We start from the raw sequence: 24456 nt of genomic DNA on the forward strand, positions 1-24456 counted from the left end.
TTAGTCAGCTCCTCAGGGCACAGAAGCTAAGCCACACAGTGGCCATCTGGCTTTGCTTACAATACCTATAGGTTTGGATGGATTTCTCAAGTTCTTGAGGTTCGCCAAAAGCCTTGAGATTCTTTCTTTGTCATTTTTCAGGAAAGTAACCTTCACTCCTAACCTGGAGAGACAGCCATGAACTATGAATGAATAAACAAGGTACCAGGCCACTTTTCCAAGGTGCTTTTATCGGCCTCATAGTCAATCTTTATTCCTTAAAGTTTTCTGGTAACATTCAGAGGTTAGGCATTTCTCTCTTGACCATGACAATCCAATCAAAGATCACAATTGGAAACTGGTTTTATGTGTCCTATTATAAAGAGAACAGATTCTTACTAGATTTATGCAAACAAACATATAGTCATGTTCCTAATTCTGGAGCAATTAGATAGGGAGAAAAATATAAATGCTTCAGTATTACTTATCTATACTAATAAAAGGGTAATATGCTAATTAGTATGTTTTCCAGATGTCCAGCCAGACAAAACCACAGCAGCTTTGAGGGCCTAGGGCCGGCAGCATGGGTGGCCAGTGCCCTCGCAGGAGAGGCAGGCCAGCGCCCACACAGGAGATGTGGGCCAGTGCCACGTGCCAGTCCAGTGCCGTGTCCCCTTTTGCAGAGGCCTGGGACTCAGGCCTTGCAGCCGTGGCAGCTGGCGGTGCCAGCAGCAGTGGAGTGATGGGGGTGGTGCCTTCCCCTGATCTGCTGGTCGCCTCCCGCAGAGGGAGGCCAGACTACAGCTTAGGCCCGCTCCCTGGGCCTAAGCCCCTGGGGGGAGCCGGCCTAAGCCATCAGTAAGACATTCCCTGAGGGCTCCTGGACTGTGAGAAGGGGCAGGCTGGGCTGAGGTACCTCCCCCCAACCCCCCCTGCATGAATTTTCATACACCAGTCTTCTAGTGAAGGTATAATTTACCAAATTGCTTTAGGGAAAAAAGTTTCATTATATCTGGAAAACAAAAATATTTTAAAAAATAAGCAATATTTTGAACAAAGTTATAAGAATAATAATTTTTATCAGTTCATTCAGCTCATATAAGCAATTTTTGTCCTGATTATTCACAAATATTTCCATGAATCCAGTTATTCCATAGAGCTCTATAAATCATTATGTACTTCAAAAAGATGACCTGTTTAGAAACCTGTAATTTAGATTGTCAGAGTCCTTTTCACAAACCTTTCCAAAGATGTAACATATTTTCAAATGCATCAGAGTAAAACAATGACTGTCTATAAAGAACAAAACTTAAAATGACATGGTTATACACATGATTATAGTGTAATTGATAAAAAATGTTGCTTTTCTGTAAGATATAACATTCCAAGATAAAATTTTCCTGGTAAATAATAATTATTATAAAATAACAAAAAATAATAATGCAAAATCAAATTTTTAGATTTAATACACAATTTCAATATATAAGAACAAATAATATGCAAGATTTTAAAATACTGCACATGGCTCATTGGAAGTGTGCATTGAGCACTAGAAATGAGTCATAAATGCCCCAATGTGTGAACCACAAATGCCCAGAATACTACTGCTCCCACAGGGAACCATCACTCTTGGCTTGCTCAATGTCGCCAACAGGACACCCGCTACCTCTGAGAGCTCCCTGTTTGAACTTGGTTCTGAATCTTTGTAAGTTCCTTCCTAGAGCAGACTGAAATTTCTAGAACACTCATTTTAATAAAAACATATGTATACAAATAGACCAGAGTTATTATTATTTTATTTTGCAAAGCTTCCCATGTAATTTCAAGTGTATTTAATAGGCCTAATTTTTTTAGAGTCACATGAGAACTTTTGAAAAAATTTATAATCCATTCTTTCTACCAGCCTTCTTTTAATTTCAGTGTTTATTCCATGTTATTCAATATGCTTCTCTTATGGTTCTTCTTTCAAGAAATCCTAAGATTATTATTCACTGTTTGCCAGACAAATTCTATCTCCTCTGTACACACACACACACACACACACACACACACACAGAATAAAAAGAAGCATCTGCCTCTCTTTCCCAAGAGAAGATCAGGCTGTACATAGTTGTTTATATGTCATTCACCCTCCTTAATACACTCAGTTAAATAAAATTTGTGTAATACCTGATATTTTCAGTATCTTCTTATATGTGATTCTGATACAAAGTTTATTTAGCTAATATGATGGGCTTTTTATGAAAAAAAAGTTTAGCGTATACCTTTAAATATTCAGATTTTATTGTGTAATTATCAATAAATTCATTCGCCCACATGGTGACAGGCATATTTTTAAGTGTGACTGACTGATGTACAGATTGGGAATTGCTGAATTAATGGGCATATTTCAAATTCTTGGCAAGGCTTGGCAGTAATTACATCTACTGAACCACTTGATACGTTGTTGGAAGTAGCCCAGTAAAGTCACAATTGGCATTTTTGCTTTTTAGTACATACCTGACTATACATTTTAATGATATTATGTTAAAATATATATGGCCATACAAATAAATGTACTACTTGCAAAATAATGGATTTTTACCATTGTGGGTTATTTACTTAATTACTGGGGTCACTTGTGGTAGTATCATTAAAATAATGTATTCTATAGACAAGTTAATGATGTTAATAGCTAAAATATTTAGTCTTTTATTTTCCAAATAACTTAAATGACATTTAGTGCTTAACATAGCCCAATTTTGTGCTAAATGTTTTACATGTTCTTTCTCAATTAATCTTTACAGCAACCACAAAGTAGGTAGATATAATATCCATATTACATATCAGGAAACTTAGAATCAAAGAGCTTTAGCATCCTTTCCAACACATAGATCTATTAATTGGCAGAGCCAAGATTCAACCCCAGGTCTGTCTGATTCATTTCTACTATACTATCATAATTTTGGGAGGATACAGTCTTTCCCTCTCTATTTTGCATCTGTCTCTATCTGTCACTATTTTTTTAGAACTTTGCCAATTGACAATTGTCTCCTAAGTAAGATCACTCTAACGTCACTACTCCATAGAATACAGACAGCTGACATCCTAAGAAAAGTTGTATGAGTAATAATTACCTCTACTCATTTGCTGCAAAAGATCATACTGGCTTCATTTTAAGTTTTGGACAAAATGAATTCTATTGCCTACAGACCACTTTATGGTTCTCCCAGTAATTTTTTTATACTTGTAAAGACTACTATGACAGGTAATATTAATACTTGTAGGGATGATGTTAATATATGGAATTGCAAAATAATATCAGGAAAAGCACCATTTTCTTCCGATGTCTACAGCAAAATTGGTTTTAATCAAAATATTTTTCAAGTTATGCAAAACTAACAGTTTATAAGCATTTCCTCAACCCTGTCATCACACTCAGCAGATCATATAGGAGAGCACTGTGCCTTCATTACATGTGATTTAATTCCCTATGTAGCTGAATTAATCTTTGAATCTCAATAATGCAATGTTCAGGTTTTATCCACTGTGCTTTAAAGTGTCACGTAGGGAATATGTACATCTTGTAGCATTTTTATTTAGAAACAAATGTACTGAGACTTTGACTTTTACATTTTCTTTTTAATATGGTTTTAATTGATTGCAGAGAGGAAGGGAGAGGGAGAGAGAAATAGAAACATCAATGATAAGAGTGAATCATTGATTGGCTGCCTCCTGCATACCCCACACTGGGAATCAAGCCCACAACTGGCTTATGTACCCTGACTGGGAATCGAACCATGACCTTCTAGTTCATAGATTGACACTCAACCACTGAGCCACACTGGCCAGGCTTACATTTTTTTACTGAACCCTGACAGCCTAATTCTAAGAAGGTTATAAGTTAGGTGTAATTTATTTGGGTAAGCCTGTGGTGAATACTTATTTTTTTATTATTAAGTATATTATTAAGCAACAGTTTCCATTAAATTCAAGTTATAAACTTTTACAGTAACTATTCTATTTTAAAACTTTTGGACTTGACTCTATATCCTTTAGAGTGATGATGGTGATGATGACCATAATGATGATCTATAATAATAAAAGCATAATATGCTAATTAGACTGGACAACCTTTCAGACAAAGCCGAGGCTGTGAGGAAACCCAGGGTCCTGGGTGCCAAAGGGAAGCCAGTGCCAGCAGCCAGGGAAAGAAGGCCTACTCTTGCAATGATTTTGTGCAACAGGCCTCTAGTGGTAATAATAAAAGTATAGAGATGGTTATTTTCTCTTAATTAGAGTAATGTTAATACATTGATAGAACAGTGGTAGAACATGCTGGTCTATATTCATTCTCCACTACTAGTGTTTATTGCATGTAAACTTTATGAGCATGGAAACAAGATATTCCTGCTTTCTGGATACTGCTCTGCTCAATCCTTCCCTCTCCCCCTGCCCCCGCATCCCACACACACCTATTCACCCATTTTCCCAATTTTCCTTTCTGATAATCCATCTTCTTTATTTTATTGTCCATTTTTAAGTTTATTCAGCAAACATTTGAGTTGACTAATGTACACATAACTCCACATTAGTAACACTACCAGCACTAGGAATGTAAAGATGAGCAAAAGCTAGCCTCTGTTCTTTTTTTTTTTTAAAAAAATAATTCTTTATTGTTGAAAGTATTACATGTCTCCTTTTTTCCCCCATTGACCCTTTCCAGCCCACTCTTGCCTCCCACCCCAGGTCCTCGTCACCCCATTGTCTGTGTCTTTGGGCCATGCACATATGCGTACAGGGTCCTTGGTTAATTACCTCCCACCTACCCACCCTCCCCCATAGTGACAAAGGTCACTCAGAGAAGAGCCTAGAAGTAGGAAAAGTCAGTTAAGGGGCTCTTGAGATAGTGCAAATGAAAGAGGAATGAGGGTACAAATGAAGGCAGTGGCAGTGTGAATGGAAATCAAACCAATACAAAACATATTCCAGGAATTTTGCAATTTTAGCAGGGAACAAAAAGGTGAAGAGATGGCAGTGATACTTATTAGACAGAATAGCACCTGACACATTAGAAACTCAAAATTTTCCAATTTAAACAAATTTTACAAATTCCAGATATAGAGAATAAAAGAGCTAGATCTCTTTAATTGATTAATAGTCTATTTATTATTGGGTATGTTGAACTGAAGATGTTGTAGTAAATTGTTTTACTAAAAACTAACCAGTGACCCCTTATAATCTAGAATAGCACTATCTAATATAATTTTCTGCAATGAAGAAAATTATTGATATATGCACTTCCCAGTATGGTAGTTACTATCCATATGTGAGTTTTGAACACTTGAAATGAGACTAGTGCAACTGAGGAGCTGAATTTTTCATTTTATTCCATGTTAATTTATGAAAATTTAAATAGCCACATGTGCAAAGTGGCTACTGTATTGGAGAGTGCATCATTAGAGGCCCATCAATGAACCGTTATTTTACCTCTGAAGAAACTTGGAACTCCTAGCCCACATAGCCCTAGGATGGGGCTTGTTAAAAGATAAACTTTTTTTAAAAAGACCTCTTCAATAGTTTTAGATGAATACTTGCTATGTATTTTCTACAAATATCAGTTTAAATTCCAGCTACAGTACCTGCTTTCATTACCAATCTGCATCAATCTAGAAAATTGTTGAATATACTATTTTGTGAATGCATATAAGAAAACCAACTCAAAATATAATATGACAATGTTTGTAATTTTAACATATCTGAACACATAGTCTTAGTTCTCTATTCATGTACTAGTACTTTGGAATGTTCTAAATCATAAATTAGTTTTCCTTCTCTGTCTCTCTGTTTCTTTCTGTTCTGTCTGTCTGTCTCTCTGTTTCTCTCTCTACACACACTATATTATTATTATTTAGAGAAAGCAGTGAAGCATTTACCGGTTTAATTATGACTTATTTTTTTTTACTACTAAAGGTTACATGCTATTTAGTTTGATCAAGCAATGTGCATTTAGCTAGGACATTAGTTAAACAAAATATTCTATGAATGAGAAAACAAGCTTGACTTAGGCCATATGTTACATAGAAGTTGATTGCTTCCCATTTGGCTGCTTGCTCTGTGCCTTATGTATATAAGATTAGTGAGAACATGATCAATTTAGGTCCATATTTTCAAATAATCTGAGTAATGTGTTTTGTTGTAGCTACAGAAGGCAGAAAATAAAGACAGCTGTTATGGACATTTATACTTTCCACAGCCAAGCCCGTTTTTTGTATTTAATAATTAACTTACATTTTCTCATAATAGATAACTTTTACATTTGTGCTTTTCAATTTATAATAGCAACTCCTTCTATATTTTTCCTCTTAAACATCAAAAGATATGCCCTACTTGAATCAGAAGACAGAGATCTAATAACAGAATGCTTATTATGGTCAGATTTGTGAAAATATGAAATCCTTGTACATGACTCATTTATTTATTTTTTGTATATGACTCATTTAAACTCAGTAGTCTTTGCTCTAACCAGTTTGGCTCAGTGGATAGAGCATTGGCCTACAGACTCAAGGGTCCCAGGTTCGATTCCGGTCAAGGGCATGTACCTTGGTTGCGGGCACATACCCAGTATGGAGTGTGCAGGAGGCAGCTGATTGATGTTTCTCTCTCATTGATGTTTCTAACTCTCTATCCCTCTACTTCCTCTCTGTAAAAAATCAATAAAATATATTTAAAATGAACTCAGTAGTCTTAGAAACTCACACCCTCAGAAGGAGTAGCTTATAATTTTATAGATGATTACCAACCATAAAGAAGGATGATAAACACTCATTATAAAATTATCCTGATACCCTTCATTGTGATATCAATGTTTTATCATCTTCCTTTACTCATTCTTAAGAGCTAAGCACATTAAGAAAGTGAGGACCAGTAGTCTGATAATATGAAAGTATCAAGGTTAAGCATGGCGTTTGGTATTTGTGTGTAGAGTCTTACTAATGGATTTATTTTATATCCATTTTAAATACTTTTAGGTTTTGGTCTGTTAGGCCTATAGTCATTTTTTAAACACAATATTTTCCATACTTTTTACAAACCTGACCCTAGTAAGCATTCTGTTACTAGAATGGGGGTTGGAAGAGTAATAGGAAGGCAAAATTTTGGCAAATTAAAATACTGCATTGTATGCTACTCATCTACTCATCTTATGCTCTTGCTCCTTTAAAAATCTTATTTTAAGTAGATGGACATAAAGGTCCTTACCATCTCTGAAATTCTGTCTATTGTAAAGACCCTATGATTCAGAGGTCTCTGCCCTCTGGCCACATCTCCCACAAAGAAAAAGCAGCAAACATAAACAATCCTATGAGGAACTTAGTATTTTACAATGGTTTTAAAGAAAAAATATTAAAATTTCAAAGTTAAGAATTTTAACTAAGACAATGGACATTTATCAAATGCATTGTCAAATTAATATTTCCCCATAAATTTATCACTTTGTTATTCTTACACTGATTCTAATTAGGAATATATATTTCTACTAGGTAGGGGCTTATAAAAATGTAATTCTCTCTAGTTTTCTCATTGGAAAAGTTAAGATTAAATTAATTAATTATCTATAGCATTAATGCAGTGACTGCCTCTATACTATTTATTCCATAGCTTTAGTTTTATTAAACATTGAGCAAAAATAGTGATAAGTAGTTGATGTGGAAAAGCTGAAATAATTCAATTCTTTAGAATTTGTTGCTCTTTTTACCTTATCTTTCTCTATTTATAACTGTATTGGGTTAGATTTATACCTAATACAGTTTCTTGAAGTAAAGATGAAGATTTTGATGAGGTTTCTCTATTTTCCCTAACCCACTGCTTACTTGGTTTCCTAACTATGCCTTGTTGAAATGCTATGCAGTTTTATCCTCTTTACTGGATGGATTCCCTCACAAAGCTAGTATGACCTGGTTCAGTAAAAGGTGTATACTCTAGTGGTATGGGCTAAATTGTTTCCCCCCAAAATTCATATGTTGAAGCCCTAACTTTAAGCACCTCAGAATGTGATCATACATTCTTTCAATAGGTATTTAAGTTAAAATGAAGCCATAATAGTGGACCCTAATCCAGTTTTACTGGTGTCCTTGTAAGAAGTTGAAATTTGGACATGCAAATGGACACCAGGTATCTGCCACACAGATGAAAGACTATGTAAGTACATAGGGAGAAGGTGGCTATCTGCAAGTCAAGGAAAATGGTCTCAGGAGAAACTCAACCTGTTGCCACCTTGATCTTGGACTTCTAACCTCTAGAACCACTAGAAAATAAAGTTTTGCCATTTAAGCTACTCAGTCTGTGGTGTCCTAGTCCATTTAGGCTGCCAAAAATACCATACACTACGTAGCTTATAAAAAACATAAATGTATTTCTTACCATTCTGGAAGCTAGAAACTCAAGATCAACATGTTGACAGATTCATTGCCTAGTGAGGACCCCCTTCCTAGTTCATAGACATTCATGTTTTTTCTGTTTCCTCATATGGCAAAAGGGGCTCAAAAGCTCTTCGTGCCTATTTTATAAAGGCACTTATCCATTCATGACCCAATCAATTTGCAAATGTCCCACCTCTGAATACTATCACATCAGGGATGAAGATTTAACATATGAATGGGAGGGGGACACAAACATTTAGTCTATAGTATTTTTTTTTTTTGCAGTCTGAGCAAACTAACACATCTAGAGATGATAGATAGATGATAGATGATAGATGGATAGATAGATAGATAGATAGATAGATAGATAGATAGATAGATAATAGATAGATACCTAGATACCTAGATACTTAGATAGGAAAAGGACAGTGGATACCCAAACCTTTCACATAATGATAAAAAAAAGGATTGACACTAGATTGGTAAAATATTTTTGAAGTATTTTGATAGATTTAAGAGCAATGCATGTTATTACAAACTGATAAAGGGGCATAGGACAATGCATATTTTTTGGCTACAGAAACTTCCAAACTAAGTCATAAGTCGGTTTGCATAAACTGAAAACAGGGAATAATTTTAATTCAAAAGACAAAAATATGTCCAGAAATTTTATGCCATTGTGATGCAAATATCAAGGATGCCCCACATTCTTCAGTTGCCTTCAGAGTATAGGATGATTTCTTATATCCATACTCAGTAGAAATGGGAACAGCCTGTAACTACCCTCCTATCATTTTTAACACAGTGGTTAAAGAGATGAGAATTCAGATAAATTAATCTAAAGCTCTCATCAGAGCACACACAAAAACACCTTGGAATCTTTTTATGATTAAAAAATATTTATATTCCAGATTATTTGGAATATATGATTATAAAACATTAGACTAATACAGAAACCACCATTAAGTACTGAATGTGGACTAAAAGATTCTCAATTTATAAAATAAATATGGACATAGCCTCAGCCTGAGTATTGCTGTATGCCATTGCTGCTGTGATGGTGAAATAGCATTTTAATATTTGTGGTACAATTTGGTATCTTCCAAATGTCTTTCTTTGTTGATATTTTACTTATAATATTACAAATTACAGTTCTGTAATGGTAAGGCAATTTATATCTTGAACATAGTGCTAAAATGATGGAGTGGTTCCATTTTTCTCAAAAATTGTGTTTTTTTTAATCTTTGTATGTTCTGATAATAATCATGTTTATTGGCCCAATGTTACTATAAAGAATTCTCAGCATTGCAATGTGGTTACTTTCATCATTTATTAAAATATTCCCCTTCCCACACCATTCCTGCTCATTACAGCATAACAATGTCTTATTGATTTTAATTGTAATTTCAAATTTGTGAATGCTGATTTATGTCAATGCACCAAACATAAATTGCCTCCCTGCTCTTAGTCAATAACTATACAACAACAAACATCTGTATAAAAAGAGAACAATTAGTGTAATCATAGGGAGTTGCCTGTTTTGAATGAACACACCAAACCTCAGCATGATTAAGGTAAAGATTTCTGGTGCATTAAGCCAGTATATCCAATTCAACCAAATTTCCTACCTTCTAAGCTTCCATGCATGGAATCTGAGTGGCTTATAGCAAGAACTGAACATTTAGCTACTTATAACTTCGCCATTTGATTGGAAAATCTTTGTCCATACAGGCAGGAGCAGGTACTCCTCAGCCCTTACATATGATGCTACAAAATCTGGTCTTTCCTTGTCTGGAACTCATCTGGTTGGAGATTGGCAAATACTTACATTTTTGAAAAATCTTTATTGTTTAGAGTGTTATAGATGTCTCCCTTTTTCTCCCCATTGCCCCCCTCCACTCGGTTCCTGCCCCACCCCAGGCCTTCACCACCTTATTGTCTGTATCCATAGGTAATGCATATATGCATATAAGATCTTTAATTAATCTCTCCCTCCCCCCCCCGACCCTCCTCCTTCTGAGATTTGTCAGTCTGTTTCATGTTTCCATGCCTCTGGTTTTATTTATTTTATTCATCAGTTTATTTTGTTCATTTATTTTGATTTTTAGATTCAATTGTTGGTAGATATGTACTTATTGCCATTTATTATTCATATTTCTTCTTCTTCTTCTTCTTCTTCTTCTTCTTCTTCTTCTTCTTCTTCTTCTTCTTCTTCTTCTTCCTCTTGTTCTTCCTCTTCTTAAAAAATGCCCTTCAACGTTTCATGTAATACTGGTTGGGTGATGATGCACTCCTTTAGCTTTTTCTTGTCTGTGAAGCTCTTTATCTAACCTTTAATTCTAAATGATAGCTCTGCTGAGGAGAGAAATATTGGTTGTAGGCCCTTGTTTTTCATCACATTGAATATTTCTTGCTATTCCCTTCGGACCTGCACATTTTCTGTTGAGAAATCAGCTGACAGTAGTATGGGTGCTCCCTTGTAGGTAACTAACTGTTTTTCTCTTGCTGCTTTTAAGATTCTCTCTTTGTCTTTAACCCTTGGAATTTTAATTATGATGTGTCTTGGGTGTGGGCCTCTTTGGGTTCATCTTGTTTGGGACTATCTGCACTTCCTGGACTTGTAAGTCTATTTCTTTCACCAGGTATAAGAAGTTTCTTGTCATTATTTCTTCAAATAGATTTTCAATTTCATGCTCCCTCTCTTCTCCTTCCAGCAACCCCATGATGTGAATGTTGATATGCTTGAAGTTGTCCAAGAGGCTCCTTACAGTATCTTGGTATTTTTTGGATTATTCCTTTTTCTTTTTGCTGTTCTGATTGGGTGTTCTTTGCTTCCTCATATTACAAATTATTGATATAATTCTCAGAATCCTCTACTCTACTGTTAAATCCTTGTACATTATTATATATTTCAGTTAGTGTATGCTTAATTTCTGACTGCTCCTTTTTCATGTCTAAAATTCTTACTAAGATCTATGAAAGTCTCACTTATTCCCTTGAAGCTCTCTTTGAGTCTTTTGAAGCTCTCATTAAAAGCCTTGAGCAACCATACTTTTTGTTGTTATTGTTAATTCCTATCTAAGGACATTTTGCCATTGATTTTCAGAGAGAGTAGAAAGGAGAGAGACAGAGAGAGAAACATCTATGTGAGGGAGACACATGGATTGGTTGCCTCCTGCATGTGCCCTGACCAGGGCCGGGGACTGAGCCTGCAACTGAGCTATGTGCTCTTGACCTGAATCAAACTTTGGACCTTTCCACTGAGACAAACTGGCTAGGGCCTTAAGCAACCTTATAACCATTGTTTTGAACTCTGTATCTAGTAGTTTGCTTGCTTCCATTTCATTTAGTTTTCATTCTGGAGATTTCAATTCTTTCATTTGTGACATGTTTCTTTGTCTTCGCATTTTGGTGGCTTCCCTGTGTTTCTTTCTATATGTAATGTAGAGCTGCTAGGTCTTCTGGACTTGATAGAGTGGCCTTGTGTAGTAGGTGTCCTGTAGATCCCAGTGGCTCAACCTCTCCTGTTACATAAGCTGGATGCTCCAGGTGCACCCCTGTGTGGGATGTGTGCACTGTCTTGTTGTAGTTGAACCTTGATTGCTGATGGCTTCACTGGGAGGAATTGACCTCCAGGCCAGTTGGCTAGGAGGACCAGCTGCGACTACAATGGAAGAACTGCTGTGCAGGAGACACCCCTATGGAGCAGGACTTGCTTTAGTGGGATTTTGGTGCTTACTGAGTCTGCCCCTGAATGTGTTGCTTGTGGATGTGTAGAGTTATAATCTGGTATGGTCTGAAGCTCTCCACCAGGTGCACTGACTCTGGGGCCTCCCAGGATGTGCAAAGTCAGCTACTAACTGGCCACCCAGCAGGAGCTACCCAGCAATCTGCAGATGGTTGCTACTTGTATTGAACTTGGAAGTCCCCAGACTAGGCCAAGCTGTGAAGCAAGGCAGGCTGGTGCTAGTGCCAGAATTTGGGCCTCTTATTGATAGGTGTGGAGCAAGCTGATGCCAGCTGCTGCTTGTTTAAGAGATTTTAAGAAAGGCTGAAGCCTGAGCCAGGACAGGTCATTCATATGGAAAAGCTGCTGCAAAAAGCTTAGTTGGGGCTTCAAGTTGGATGGGGCATGGTCTCCAGGAATCACCACAGTGGAGCTAACAGAGTGGGCCACACTGGTGGGAACTCAGATATGGCTGCCAGTTAGCTCTGAGATGGGGGAGGTCCTAACATAGGAACAATGACCCCCTTGAGCACCCCTGGCTAGAAGAAAGCTGCCCCTGAGATCCTGCCCCAATGCCAGACAATCCAGCTCCTCCCTGAATGTCCTTGGTTCCCCCAATGCCTCCACCCAGTGCTGGAGCACAGAGCAAGCAGGACCAAGTAAGTCCATGCATGGGCCCTTTAAGAGGAATTACTTGGGTCTCCAGCAGCCTCTATGTCACTCAACCACAATTCCCGCTGGTTTTTACAGTCATAGTTGCAGATACTTCTCTTCTCAGCCCTGGAACCCTGGGCTAGGGGTCTGGTATGGGGCTGGGACCCCTTGCTCCTCATGGGAGGCTTCTGAAGCCAAAATATCTCTACCAATTAAAAACACACCACAAGTGGGTGCCATACCAGAGTATTCCGCACCTCTGCCCCTCCTACCAGTCTCAATGTACTTTCTTCTTTACTTCTCTAGTTGTAGAACTTCCATTCAGCCAGATCAGGCAGTTCTGGATGATGGTTGCTTTGGGTTTTGGTTGTAATTTTGATGTAGTGTGGGAGGCAATGAGTACCAGCATTTACTTATGCCGCCATCTTGGTTCTTGCTAAGACCCCCATTTTGGATTAGAGATTGACTTTGACACAAGGGGTGTTGAAATAGTGCTTAGGAGGATGTAGATTCCCAGATCTGGCATAGGAGTCAATGAATGGGTAGAAAGGTGTGTGTGTGTGTGTGTGTGTGTGTGTGTGTGTGTGTGTGTGTGTGTGTGTTGTTTTCTTTTAAAAAAAAAGCCTGGCAGAGATTCTAGTAGGTAGTTTTCTTAAATAAATTTTAAATCTTCAGGAAGAATACCAATTGGCTCTGAAAATACTTCCTTAAAAATGTTCAACTCTAGAAACTGTTTATGTAAATGTGGCACTTGGGAGAAAATGTATAAAAATATTCAACCTTTTTGACTCATAAATTAATTGACTTTAAAGAAATAGTTCAAATGAATGTTGTTATGGTGTAATTTATAATAGTAAAAATATTGAAACAAACTCAAAGTCTGATGTTTAATAAATTTTAGTACATTAAACTCAGTAGATTACTATGTAGCCATTACACTTAGTAAATATGATATCTGAAGCAACATGACAGAGTTTTTACAATGTTAAAATGAGTATCTCCATGAACAAAGCCTGGAAGGGAACTCAAGGAAGTGAAAATAAGTACAATGTTGAATGTTAAGAATATGAGCATGATGATTTCTTTTTACCTTTTCTTTTCAGTAAATGCACATATTTTACAGAGTGCCCAAGGTTCCCAGGCTAAAACTCCACCACAAAACAGCATCAATGTTTCAGGCAGCATATGGAATAGTCAACCAGGTAGAGATATTAATGTCACAATACCAACATGGGAATGAGAGCTGAACCACTGACCCCTAGATGAATGAGCCAAATCAAGCATATAGATGGAACTGTCCACACAACCGTTCTGTTTTCTAAAGCCAGACTATCTGCAACTGAAGTGACTGGAATTAAACCCTGTACCCCTCTGTTTAAAGACTTTTCCTTAAAAGTATGTGAGAGGAAATTATTCTGTGGTTGTTTTCTATATGGTTTTAAGCAATGGTTCCATCCCCATAGTATGCTAAGTGCCAAGTGAAATAGCTATACCACTGTAGATCACTGCCATAATATAGTAGTCTGCATTTATGCACACATTACTTCACTCTCAAGCATGGATGAGAAAATGAAAGTACAATTTTAAATTGGGGGCCATGGTTTTATATTTTATCCAGCTTATTCTATACAAAAGTCTGATGTGTATGAAGAGATTAGCCTTTTGAGGGCTGGACCTGAGAACAAAATAACTGATCATTTAGTCTCTTAAATATTTTTGAATTTTATCATACTCTTAAAAATGAGTGTATTCTTTTTGAATGAAGAGCAACAGTTCTTCATTAAAATATAGCACATGTGTTTCATAGGGTTGAAGCCAGTAGTGTTCAGTTAATGGCCTTCAACAGATAAATGCTTTCAAAAGCTATTAATTATGATTCCAGATTTGTTTAGACTACCTGTAATGCAAGTGGCCCATATTATTAGTGAGAGTTGTTAGTCTTTTCCGAAGCAGCTTAAATCCAAGACTATTGAAAGCTTTGAGAACAATCATGATTTACAATGTTTAATAATATTTTTAAGAAGTAATATTAATAATTATAATCCTAAAAAGGAATTTTTAACCAGCCTTTTCATGGAATATTGTCAAATAACAGTCTGTTCATATGAATGTTTTTTTAGGTGGAAGTGAATGCTCATGGGATAAGGATAAGATGCAGTCTCCTCTTGCTGCTCCAGGACCTCAACATGGAATTACTCATGCAGCCCTGGCTAGCCAGCCAGGCCTTGGGGGCGCTCCTACCCTCAATCCACTGCAGCAGAACCACCTGCTGACCAATAGTACGTATACTATCCTCAAAAAACTTGGTGTATTGAAAAAAATGGAAACCTTGGGCCAGTAATGCTAGTCTATTTCTTTTCAATAGGGGTTTTAAATTTTAAGTCAGAAGGGTAGATAAAGACAAATTTATTTGAAAAAGGGTAAGGTTTAGCAGTGCTTTTGTGGTACCACCGTGAGTAATCTGGATCCTTAACCCAGTGAAATTGTAGGGTTTATAGAGTTGAGACATATTGAAAGGTCGTGTAACAGAGTAAAAGTATGTGCTACATGTAGCAGAGTAGTTAATAATGTTATCTATAGTCATGTAAACGTGGGTTTAGAGTCCACATATTTTGAATTCTACATCATTTTTTGATTTTGGAGAAGTCAGCTAACTTTTCCAAGTCTAATTGTCCACAATTACAAAGTAGAAATAAAAATATACCCACTCATTAGAAGGTTCTCGTGAGGTCAACAATAATAAAGGAAGTGCTGCCTGCAGTAAAGTACCGTATAACTATTATTATTACTCAGTAATCAAACTACTGCTTATGTATACAAATTCTGTTTTAGATGCTGTTTTTAGAAATGTCAAAGACAGAATTATTTCTGTAGGAAAGCAGGTCTTATGTACATTGCTTGACTAAAATCCTACTCTTTTTACAAATAGAAAATTTGAGAGAAGGGGTCCATTATTTTTCCCGAAGATTTTTGTTCTCTCACTAAAACCTAGGATCAAGACAACAAATTAATTATGAAATATTTTAATATGCACCAAATTTTAATGAAATTCATAAGTTATTAAGCATAAAAAATAAGTTGTGGTGTCTTACTGTAAAGAAGTTAGAATCTCAAGACTGAAATCTCCCATAAAAATGGAATGTTAATTAAGCAAAGACAAACAAAATTAATGCCAGGAAAGTTACAAATATGTTATGAGAAGTCAAAAAAGGACTGACTAAGGTAGGCATGTCATAAAGGAGAGAAGTTTAGAGGGCTTCTGTATAAATATTTCTCTCTTTTCCGCGACCACCACGGCTAGAGAGTGTACAGGAGTCCTGAGTAGGGGCGAAGGAGGATTGATAAAATGAAAGAGACAGACACAAAGACAGTAGGGAAAGCTGGAACCAGGTGGGACAGCTGTCCTCTGATAGACAGTGACCTAGAGCTGATACAGTGCATTTATTTTATACAGTAAGATACCAGGAAGTTTTACTAAAGTTTAAGATATAGAAAATATGTGAATTCTTGTGGCTTCTTTGTAATCATCACTTCTGGGTGGGCCTGGATAATTGTGTTTGTTCCTGGTGCCTGCCAAATTTAGATAATGAAATCCACCCCCTGGCGCCTGAGCTAAAGGTCAGACTGACAACACACCTGCTTCTGGCAAGGTATGTTTCCAGGGCATGGCTCTGCCAGGTGCCACTGGATTCAGACAACAATCAGCTCAGGGGCCTTTCTCAGGCACTCTTTACACTTCTGGTTTATGGTTTGACATGTAGAGCTTAGAAGTTGTCACTCTGTCCTCATAACAATAAAAAAGTGGAATCAACAACTCTTTTTTTAAAAAAAATATATATTTTATTGATTTTTTTTTTTTTACAGAGAGGATGGGAGATGGATAGAGAGTTAGAAACATCGATGAGAGAGAAACATCAATCAGGTGCCTCCTGCACACTCCCTACTGGGTATGTGCCCACAACCAAGGTACATGCCCTTGACCGGAATCAAACCTAGGACTCTTGAGTTCACAGGCCGATGCTCTATCCACTGAGCCAAACCGGTAGGGCAGGAATCAACAACTCTTAAATCCATCTCAGGTTGAAATCCCAGAGCCCAGCTATCCCCAAAATAGGAAATATAGGCAGATGCAGAGAATGATAGCATATAGGGAACAATAGCAATAGCTGGATATGTTAGGAGCATTTAAAGAGTAATTGAGTGATGGAAACTCAATGTGAAAATAGCTTGAAAGGTACTTAGGGAGTCCTTACACTTTCATGATTTATACCTCCAGGAGCCCCATCAGGTTTTCCAAGTGATGATATGAGAAAATCTCCCTTATGATCTTATGATTCTGGCAGCAGAGTGGGGGGGGGGGGGGGGGGGGGGGGAGGAGGGGAGGAAAAGTAACCATATCAAAATATTCCCAGTGTGTTATCTTCTTCTTAAGAAAGGCCTTCCCTCAAAGGAAATAATTTTATCCAGACTAATTGGTATTATCAGAGCCTTGCTGATCTAGGGAAATGGATATACTAAACTCCAGAATCCTGTAGCAATTGATGTGCAGGAAGGGAATTACACAGCCCCAACACCTCTAGCCTTCTGCATGTGAAAAGAGAATCACACAACTCCAGGTTCCTCTAACCTTCCTGTCTCACCTAAAAGGGAAAAAAGTTGAGTAACACTTGTGAAAGTTACAGCGTTAAGGGCACAGGCTCTCTAAGAGACTGAGACTAATAATAAAATTATAGAGTGCTTATCCTCCCTACACATTTTACCGTCTCCACAATATGACTCTGTATAATAATAGTGAATTAAAACAGAAAACAGGTTCTATTTAATATGGATTCTCTATGGAAAATGAAAAACAGTGGTGGGGGAAGTATATTACAGCTATTAATACAACAGCTACAGCAAACAGGAAACAGCCTATCTCTCAGCAAGATAAACATAAAACCTTACACCAGGAGTCTTCAAACTTTTTAAACAGGGGGCCAGTTCACTGTCCCTCAGACCGTTGGAGGGCCGGACTATAGTTTAAAAAAAACTATGAACAAATTCCTATGCACACTGCACATATCTTATTTTGAAGTAAAAAAACAAAATGGGAACAAATACAATATTTGTATTTGCATGTGTCCCGCGGGCGGTAGTTTGAGGACCCCTGCCTTACACTAAAGGCCTGTATACCTCAGTTACCTTTCCTCACTACATCATTATTGGCTGTAAACAAAAAAATATTAAAAGTTATGGAAAGGCAAAAAAAAAAATCACACAGTCTGAAGAGATAAAGCAATCATTAAAACCAAAATTAGAGTAGATATTTCAAATTATTAGACCTAGAATTTAAATTAACAATAATTAATATACAAATAGAATGAAAAAAAACCTAGAAAATATACAAAAATGGATGGGAAATTTAAAGGTGGAAATTCAAAGAATAAAAAGAAACTTTTGGCAATAAAAAATTGTCCAACAGCTTTCTCAAGATAGCAGCATTGGATACTCACTGCCTAACAAAACCACATCAAAGTTTATAACTAAAATATAGAATAACAATTGTTCAAAACCACCTGAAATCTAGATCTAGCTGAATGGAAGTCCTACAACTAGGGAACTAAAGAAGAAGCAAGTGAAGACTGATAGGAGGATAGGAGACGTGGGACAGAATTTCGAACTGGCTGGTCTCACACCCACGTGTGGCAGTTTAAAATCAGGAGGGATATCTTAGCTGTGGAGACCTCCTGTGAAGAGCAAGGGGTCCATGCCCCACACCAGGCCCCCCCGCCTCCAGCCCAGGTTTCCAGTGCCAGGATGTGAACTCCCCACAGCTTTGGTCTCTAAAAAACAGTGAGGATTGTGGCTGACACAGAGACTGCAGGAGTCCCAGGCAGTTCATCTTACACAAAACCACTCCCTCTGGGTTCTGATGCTTGGGCAGCAGCTTTAAAGGAACCTGGGACATTTGGGGAGGAACTAACTTGCCTGGAATCAAGGAAAGAGCTGGAGGGGCAGCTATCTCCCAGACAGAAGTGCTAGCAAAGGCCAATGTTCCTTTCTTGAGCCCTTCCCCTGACAGAGCCCATAGGCTGCCATATCTAAGTCTCCATCAACCTGGCTCACACTTTTCAACCCACCCTGGTGATGTCCTGAGATCCCACTCCTCCCTAATTGTAGGCTCATCCAAGCCATTTCCAATGGCTTTTCCATACAACTGGTCTCTCTTGTCTCATACTTGGGACTTTCCTAAAGTCTCAAAAACAAAAAACAAAAACAAAAAAAACACAAAACAGCAGTTGGTGTCAGCATGCTTCTTATATCTCAACAAGTTCCCCCAGGGCCAGCACTGGTGGCAGCACAGCCAGGTTCAGAGCTTGGTCTCTCCTGGGTACTTCTAAGATCAATATAAGCAGCAGCCAATTGCAGATTGCTTTGTAGTTCATGCTGGGTGGCCCCAGTCAGGGCACAAGCAGAGGCTGACTTTGCACCTCCCAGTAGGCCCCTGCGACAGTACACCCAGTGGTCAGCTTCAACCTGAGTTCATTTGCCAGATTATAAATGAACCAAGTCCAAGAATGATACACTCAAGGGGCAGACTTAGTGAACACCAAAGCCCCACTGAAGCAAGTTCTGCACCACAGGATCAGCTCCTGCACAGTAGCTCTTCTGCTGTAGTCATACCCAATCCCTACAACCAATTGGCCTGTGTGTCAACCCCTCCCAGTACTCCAATTCAATCAAGGCTCAACTACCATAAGACAGTACACACACCTCACACTGAGGCACACACTGGAGTGTCCAGCTCAGGTGACTGGGGAGGCTGAGCCACACAGTCCTATAGGACACCTACTACATAAGGTGACTGTACCAAGTCTAGGCGACATAGCAAATCTACATAACATGTAGAAACAAACACAGGGAAGTAGCCAAAATGCTGAGAAAAATAAATATGTCACAAATGAGAGAAAAGGAGAAATCTCCAGAAAAAAGAACTAAATGGAATGGAAGCAAGAAAACTACCAGATAAAAAGTTCAAAACAATAGTTATAATAATGCTCAAGGAACCTAACAATAGCTTCAAGGAACTTAGTGAGAATGTCAAGGAACTCAGTGAGAATATCAATGACATAAAAAGAGACTAGTCAGAAATGAAGCATACACTAATTGAAAAAATAATAATTTACAGGGACTCAGTAATAGAATAGAGGACATCAAGAATTTGAAATATGAGGAAATAAAAAACACCCAATTAGGAGAGAGAGAAAAAATCCCAAAATATAACATACTGTAAGGAGCCTCTGGGAAAACTTCAAGTGTTCCAACATGCGCATCATAGGGGTGCTGGGAAGAGAAGAGAGGGAGCATGAAATTGAAAACTTACTTGAAGAAATAATGACATGAAACTTCCCCTACCTGCTGAAAGAAATAGACTTACAAACCCAGGAAGTGCAGAGAGTCCCAAACAAGATGAACCCAAAAGACCAACAGCAAGACACATCGTAATTAAATTGGTAGACGTTAATGACAAAGTAAGAATCTTAAAGGTTGCCAGAGAGAGACAGAAAGTTAACAACAAGGGTCTCCCATTAGACTATCAACTGATTTCTCAAAAGAAACACATCAGGCCAGAAGGTAATGGAATGAAGTATACAAAGTGATGCAAAGCAAGGGACTGAATACCAGAATATTCTATCCAGCAAGGCTATTATTCAAAATTGAAGGTGAACTCAGGAGCTTTGCAGACAAAAAAAAAAGGCTAAGGTAGTTTATTACCACCAAGCCAGCAATGTAAGGACTAAAGGGATTGCTGTAAAAAGAAGAAATAGGAAGGGAAGAAGGAACATAGGCATAATGAATTAAAATGGACACAAACAAGTACCAATCCATAATAACCTTAAACATAAATGGATTAAATGCTTTAATCAGAAGGCATAGAGTAGCTGAATGGAATAGAAATCAAGACCCATATATATGCTGTCTCCAAGAGATCTACCACAGAACAAAGGACTCACACAGACTGAAAGTGAAGGGATGGAAAAAATGTTTTCAGGAAAATTGAAATGAAAAAAAAAGTTGGGGTAGCAATACTTATATCTGACAAAATTTACCTTAAAGTGAAGGCCATAACAAGAGATAAAGACCACTTCATAATACTAAAGGGATTGATTCAACAAGAGGATACAAACATATATGCCTCCTATACAGGAGCACACAAATACATAAAAAAAACCCACAAACTTCTGGAACATATCAAGGGAGAGATTGACAGCAATACAATCATAGTAGGGGACTTTAATACCCCATTGACATCACTAGATAAATCTTCTTGACCAAAAATCAGCAAAGAAATATCAATCCTAAATAAATCACTAGATCAGATAGAATTAACTGACATCTTCAGAACATTTCACCCCAAAGCTACAGAATATACATTCTTCTCAAGTGCACATGGGATTTTTTCAAAGATAGGCCACATATTTGGTCATAGGCAAAGTCTCTCCAAATTCAAGATGGTTGAAATCATACCAAGCATCTTCTCAGATCACAATGGTATTAAAAAACAAAACAAAACAAAACAATCAAACACATAGAGATTAAATAGCATGCTAGTAAACAATGAATGGGTTACCAAAGAGATCAAAGAAGAAATAAAAAAAAACATTCTGGAAAAAAATGAAAACACAATACAAAATCTATGGGAAACAATGAAAGCAGTCTTGAGAGGTAAGTTCATAGCACTACATGCCTATGTAAGAAAACAAACAAACAAAAAAGCAAGAAGATCTGGTAAAAAGTTATTTAACCCTACAACTTAGAGAACTAGAAAGAGAGCAAGGAAATCTCAGGTTAAGTAGAGGAAGGAAATAATAAATATTAGATCAGAAATAAATGACATAGAGACAAAAAATTATAAAAGATCAATAGAATAAAGAGGTGGTTCTTTGAAAGGATAAACCAGATTGATCAACCTCTAGCCAGGCTCACCAAGAAACAAATGAAGAGGACCCAAATAAGAAAAATCAGGAATGAAGGAAATGAAGTAACAACTGAACCCATAGAAATACAAAGAATTGTAAAAAAAATACTAACAAATCTATTGCAACACACTGGACAACATAGAGAAAAATTCCTGGGAAAATACGATCTTCCAAAACTCAATCAGGAATAATCAGAACACCTGAATAAGCCAATAACTATTAATGAAATTGAAGCGGTAATAATAATAATAATAATAATAAACTCCCAGCAAGCAAAAGTCCTCATCTGGACAGCTTCACAGGGGAGTTTTACCAAACATTCAAAGAATAACTAACACCGATCCTCCTCCAACTATTCAAAAGATTCAAGAGGAAGGAACACTTCCAAGCACATAAAGACACTACGAAGAAAGAGAATTACAAGCAAAGATCCTTGATGAACATAGATGATAAAATCCTCCACAGATTATTAGCAAATAGCATCCAGCAATACATTAAAGAGGTCATACACCATGACCAAGTGGGACTTATTTGGGGATGCAAGTCTGGTACAATATCCACAAATCAATAAATATGATACATCACATAAACAAATTGAAAGACAAAAAAAACATATGATAATATCAAATGATGCAAAAAAAGCATTTGACAAAATCCAAAACCCCTTTTTTCATAAAAATTCACAACAAAGTGGGAATAGAGGGACCACACTCAACATAATAAATGCCTTATATGACAAACATATAGCCAACATCCTATTCAATGGTAAAATAGTAAAACCACTTTCACCACTCATAGTATTGGAACATAGTATTCAAACATAGTATTGGAAGTGCTAGCTATAGTGATCAGACAAGAAGAAATAAAAGTTATCCAAACTGGAAAAGAAGTAAAACTGTCATTATTTGCATGTGACATGATATTACACATAGAAAACCCTACATACTCCATCAAAAAACTACTAGATTAATAAACCACTAATAAATAAATTTGGCATCGTAGCAGGATACAAAATTAACATCCAGAAATCTATGGCATTTTTATACACAAATAATGTACTCACAGAAAGAGAAACAAAACAAAACAAAACAAACAAACAAACAAAAAACAATCCCATTTACCAGTGCAACAAAAAAATTAAGATACCCAGGAATAAACTTAACTAATGAGGTAGAAGACCTGTACTCGGAAAACTACAGGACATTGAAGAAAAAGAGAGAGGAAGGTATAAACAAATGGAAGAATATACCTTGTTCATGGATTAGTAGAATCAACATCATTGAAATGTCCATACTACCCAAAGCAATCTATAGATTCAATGCAATCCCCATTAAGATACCAACACCATATTTCAAAAACCTAGAACAAAATCTCCAAAAATTCATCTGAAAAAAAAGACCCTGAATAGCTGCAGCAATCCTGAGAAAAAAGAACACAGTTGGAGGTATCACAATACCAGATATCAAGCTATATTACCAAGCCACGATTCTGAAAACTGCCTTGTATTAGCACAAGAAAAGACTTATAGACCAATGGAACATAACAAAGAACCCAGAAACCACCCAAGATATTATGCTCAATTAATATTTGGCAAAGGAAGCAAGAGCATACAATGGAGTCAAGACAGCATCTTCAATAAATGGTGTTGGGAAAATTGGACAGGTACATGCAAAATAAATGAAACTAGACCACCAACTTACACCATACTAAGAATAAGCTCAAAATGGATAAATGCCTCAAATGTAAGACAGGAAATCATAAAAATCTTAGAAGAATTCATAGGCAGCAAAATAGGAGACATATGTTGTTGCAATATCTTTACCTATACTTCTACTATAATGTAAACTAAGGAGAAAAAACAAATGGGAGTATATCAAAATAAAAAGCTTCTGCACAGCAAAAGAAACCGTCAACAAAACAACAAGAGAGCCTACTGAATGGGAGCACATTATTGCCAATTTTACATCTGATTAGAGTTTAATCTCCAAAATTTATAGGGAACTCATACAACTTTAAAAAAGAAGATAAACAATCCAATAAAAAAATGGGCAAAGGACCTAAATAGATACTTCTTGGACATGGTCATATAGAAGGCCAAGAGACACATGAAAAAATACTCAAGGTCACTAATCATCAGAAAGATGCAATTCAAAACCACAATGAGGTACCCTCTCACACCTGTCAGAATGGCTATCACCAACAAATAAAAAATGACAAGTGCTGGCAAAGATGTGGAGAAAAAGGAACCCTCGTTCACTGCTGGTGGTAATGCAGACTGGTGCAGCCACTGTGGAAAACAGTATGGCATTTCCTCAAAAAATTAAAAATGGAACTCCCATTTGACCCAGTGATCCCACTTCTAGGAATATATCCCAAGAAATCAGAAACACCAATCACAAAGAATATATGCTTCCCTATGTTCATAGCAGCACAATTTTCAATAGCTAAGATTTGGAAACAGCCTAAATGCCCAACAGCAGATGAGTTGATTAAAAAACTGTGGTACCTCTATACAGTGGAATACTGCACTGTTGGAAAAAAAAGAAGGAACTCTTACCATTTTCAACAGCATGTATGGTTCTGGAGCGCATTATGCTAAGTGAAATAAACCAGTTGTCGAAAGATAAATATCACATGATCTCACTCATTTGTAGAATATAATGAACAACATAAGCTGATGAACAAAAATAGATACAGTGACATAGAAGCATCAAACTGACCATCAAACCTCAGAGGG

The 24456-nt window shown here is 37.0% G+C and overlaps 1 protein-coding gene across 3 annotated transcripts in view; it reads left to right on the top strand.

The window, feature by feature from the left end:
* The window catches only part of DACH2 (dachshund family transcription factor 2), a 717141-nt gene that overhangs the window by 536045 nt on the left and 156640 nt on the right, over window positions 1-24456 (top strand). For all 3 annotated transcript variants that reach the window (XM_014538871.1, XM_014538872.1, XM_005865261.2), the window contains one exon: window positions 14880-15038. In XM_014538871.1, the coding sequence (XP_014394357.1) occupies window positions 14880-15038 (159 nt within the window). The remainder of the gene's footprint in view (window positions 1-14879; window positions 15039-24456) is intronic.

The sequence above is a fragment of the Myotis brandtii genome, unplaced genomic scaffold (assembly GCF_000412655.1).
Source record: "Myotis brandtii unplaced genomic scaffold, ASM41265v1 scaffold2, whole genome shotgun sequence".
In the NCBI taxonomy this organism is placed as follows: Eukaryota; Metazoa; Chordata; class Mammalia; order Chiroptera; family Vespertilionidae; genus Myotis; species Myotis brandtii.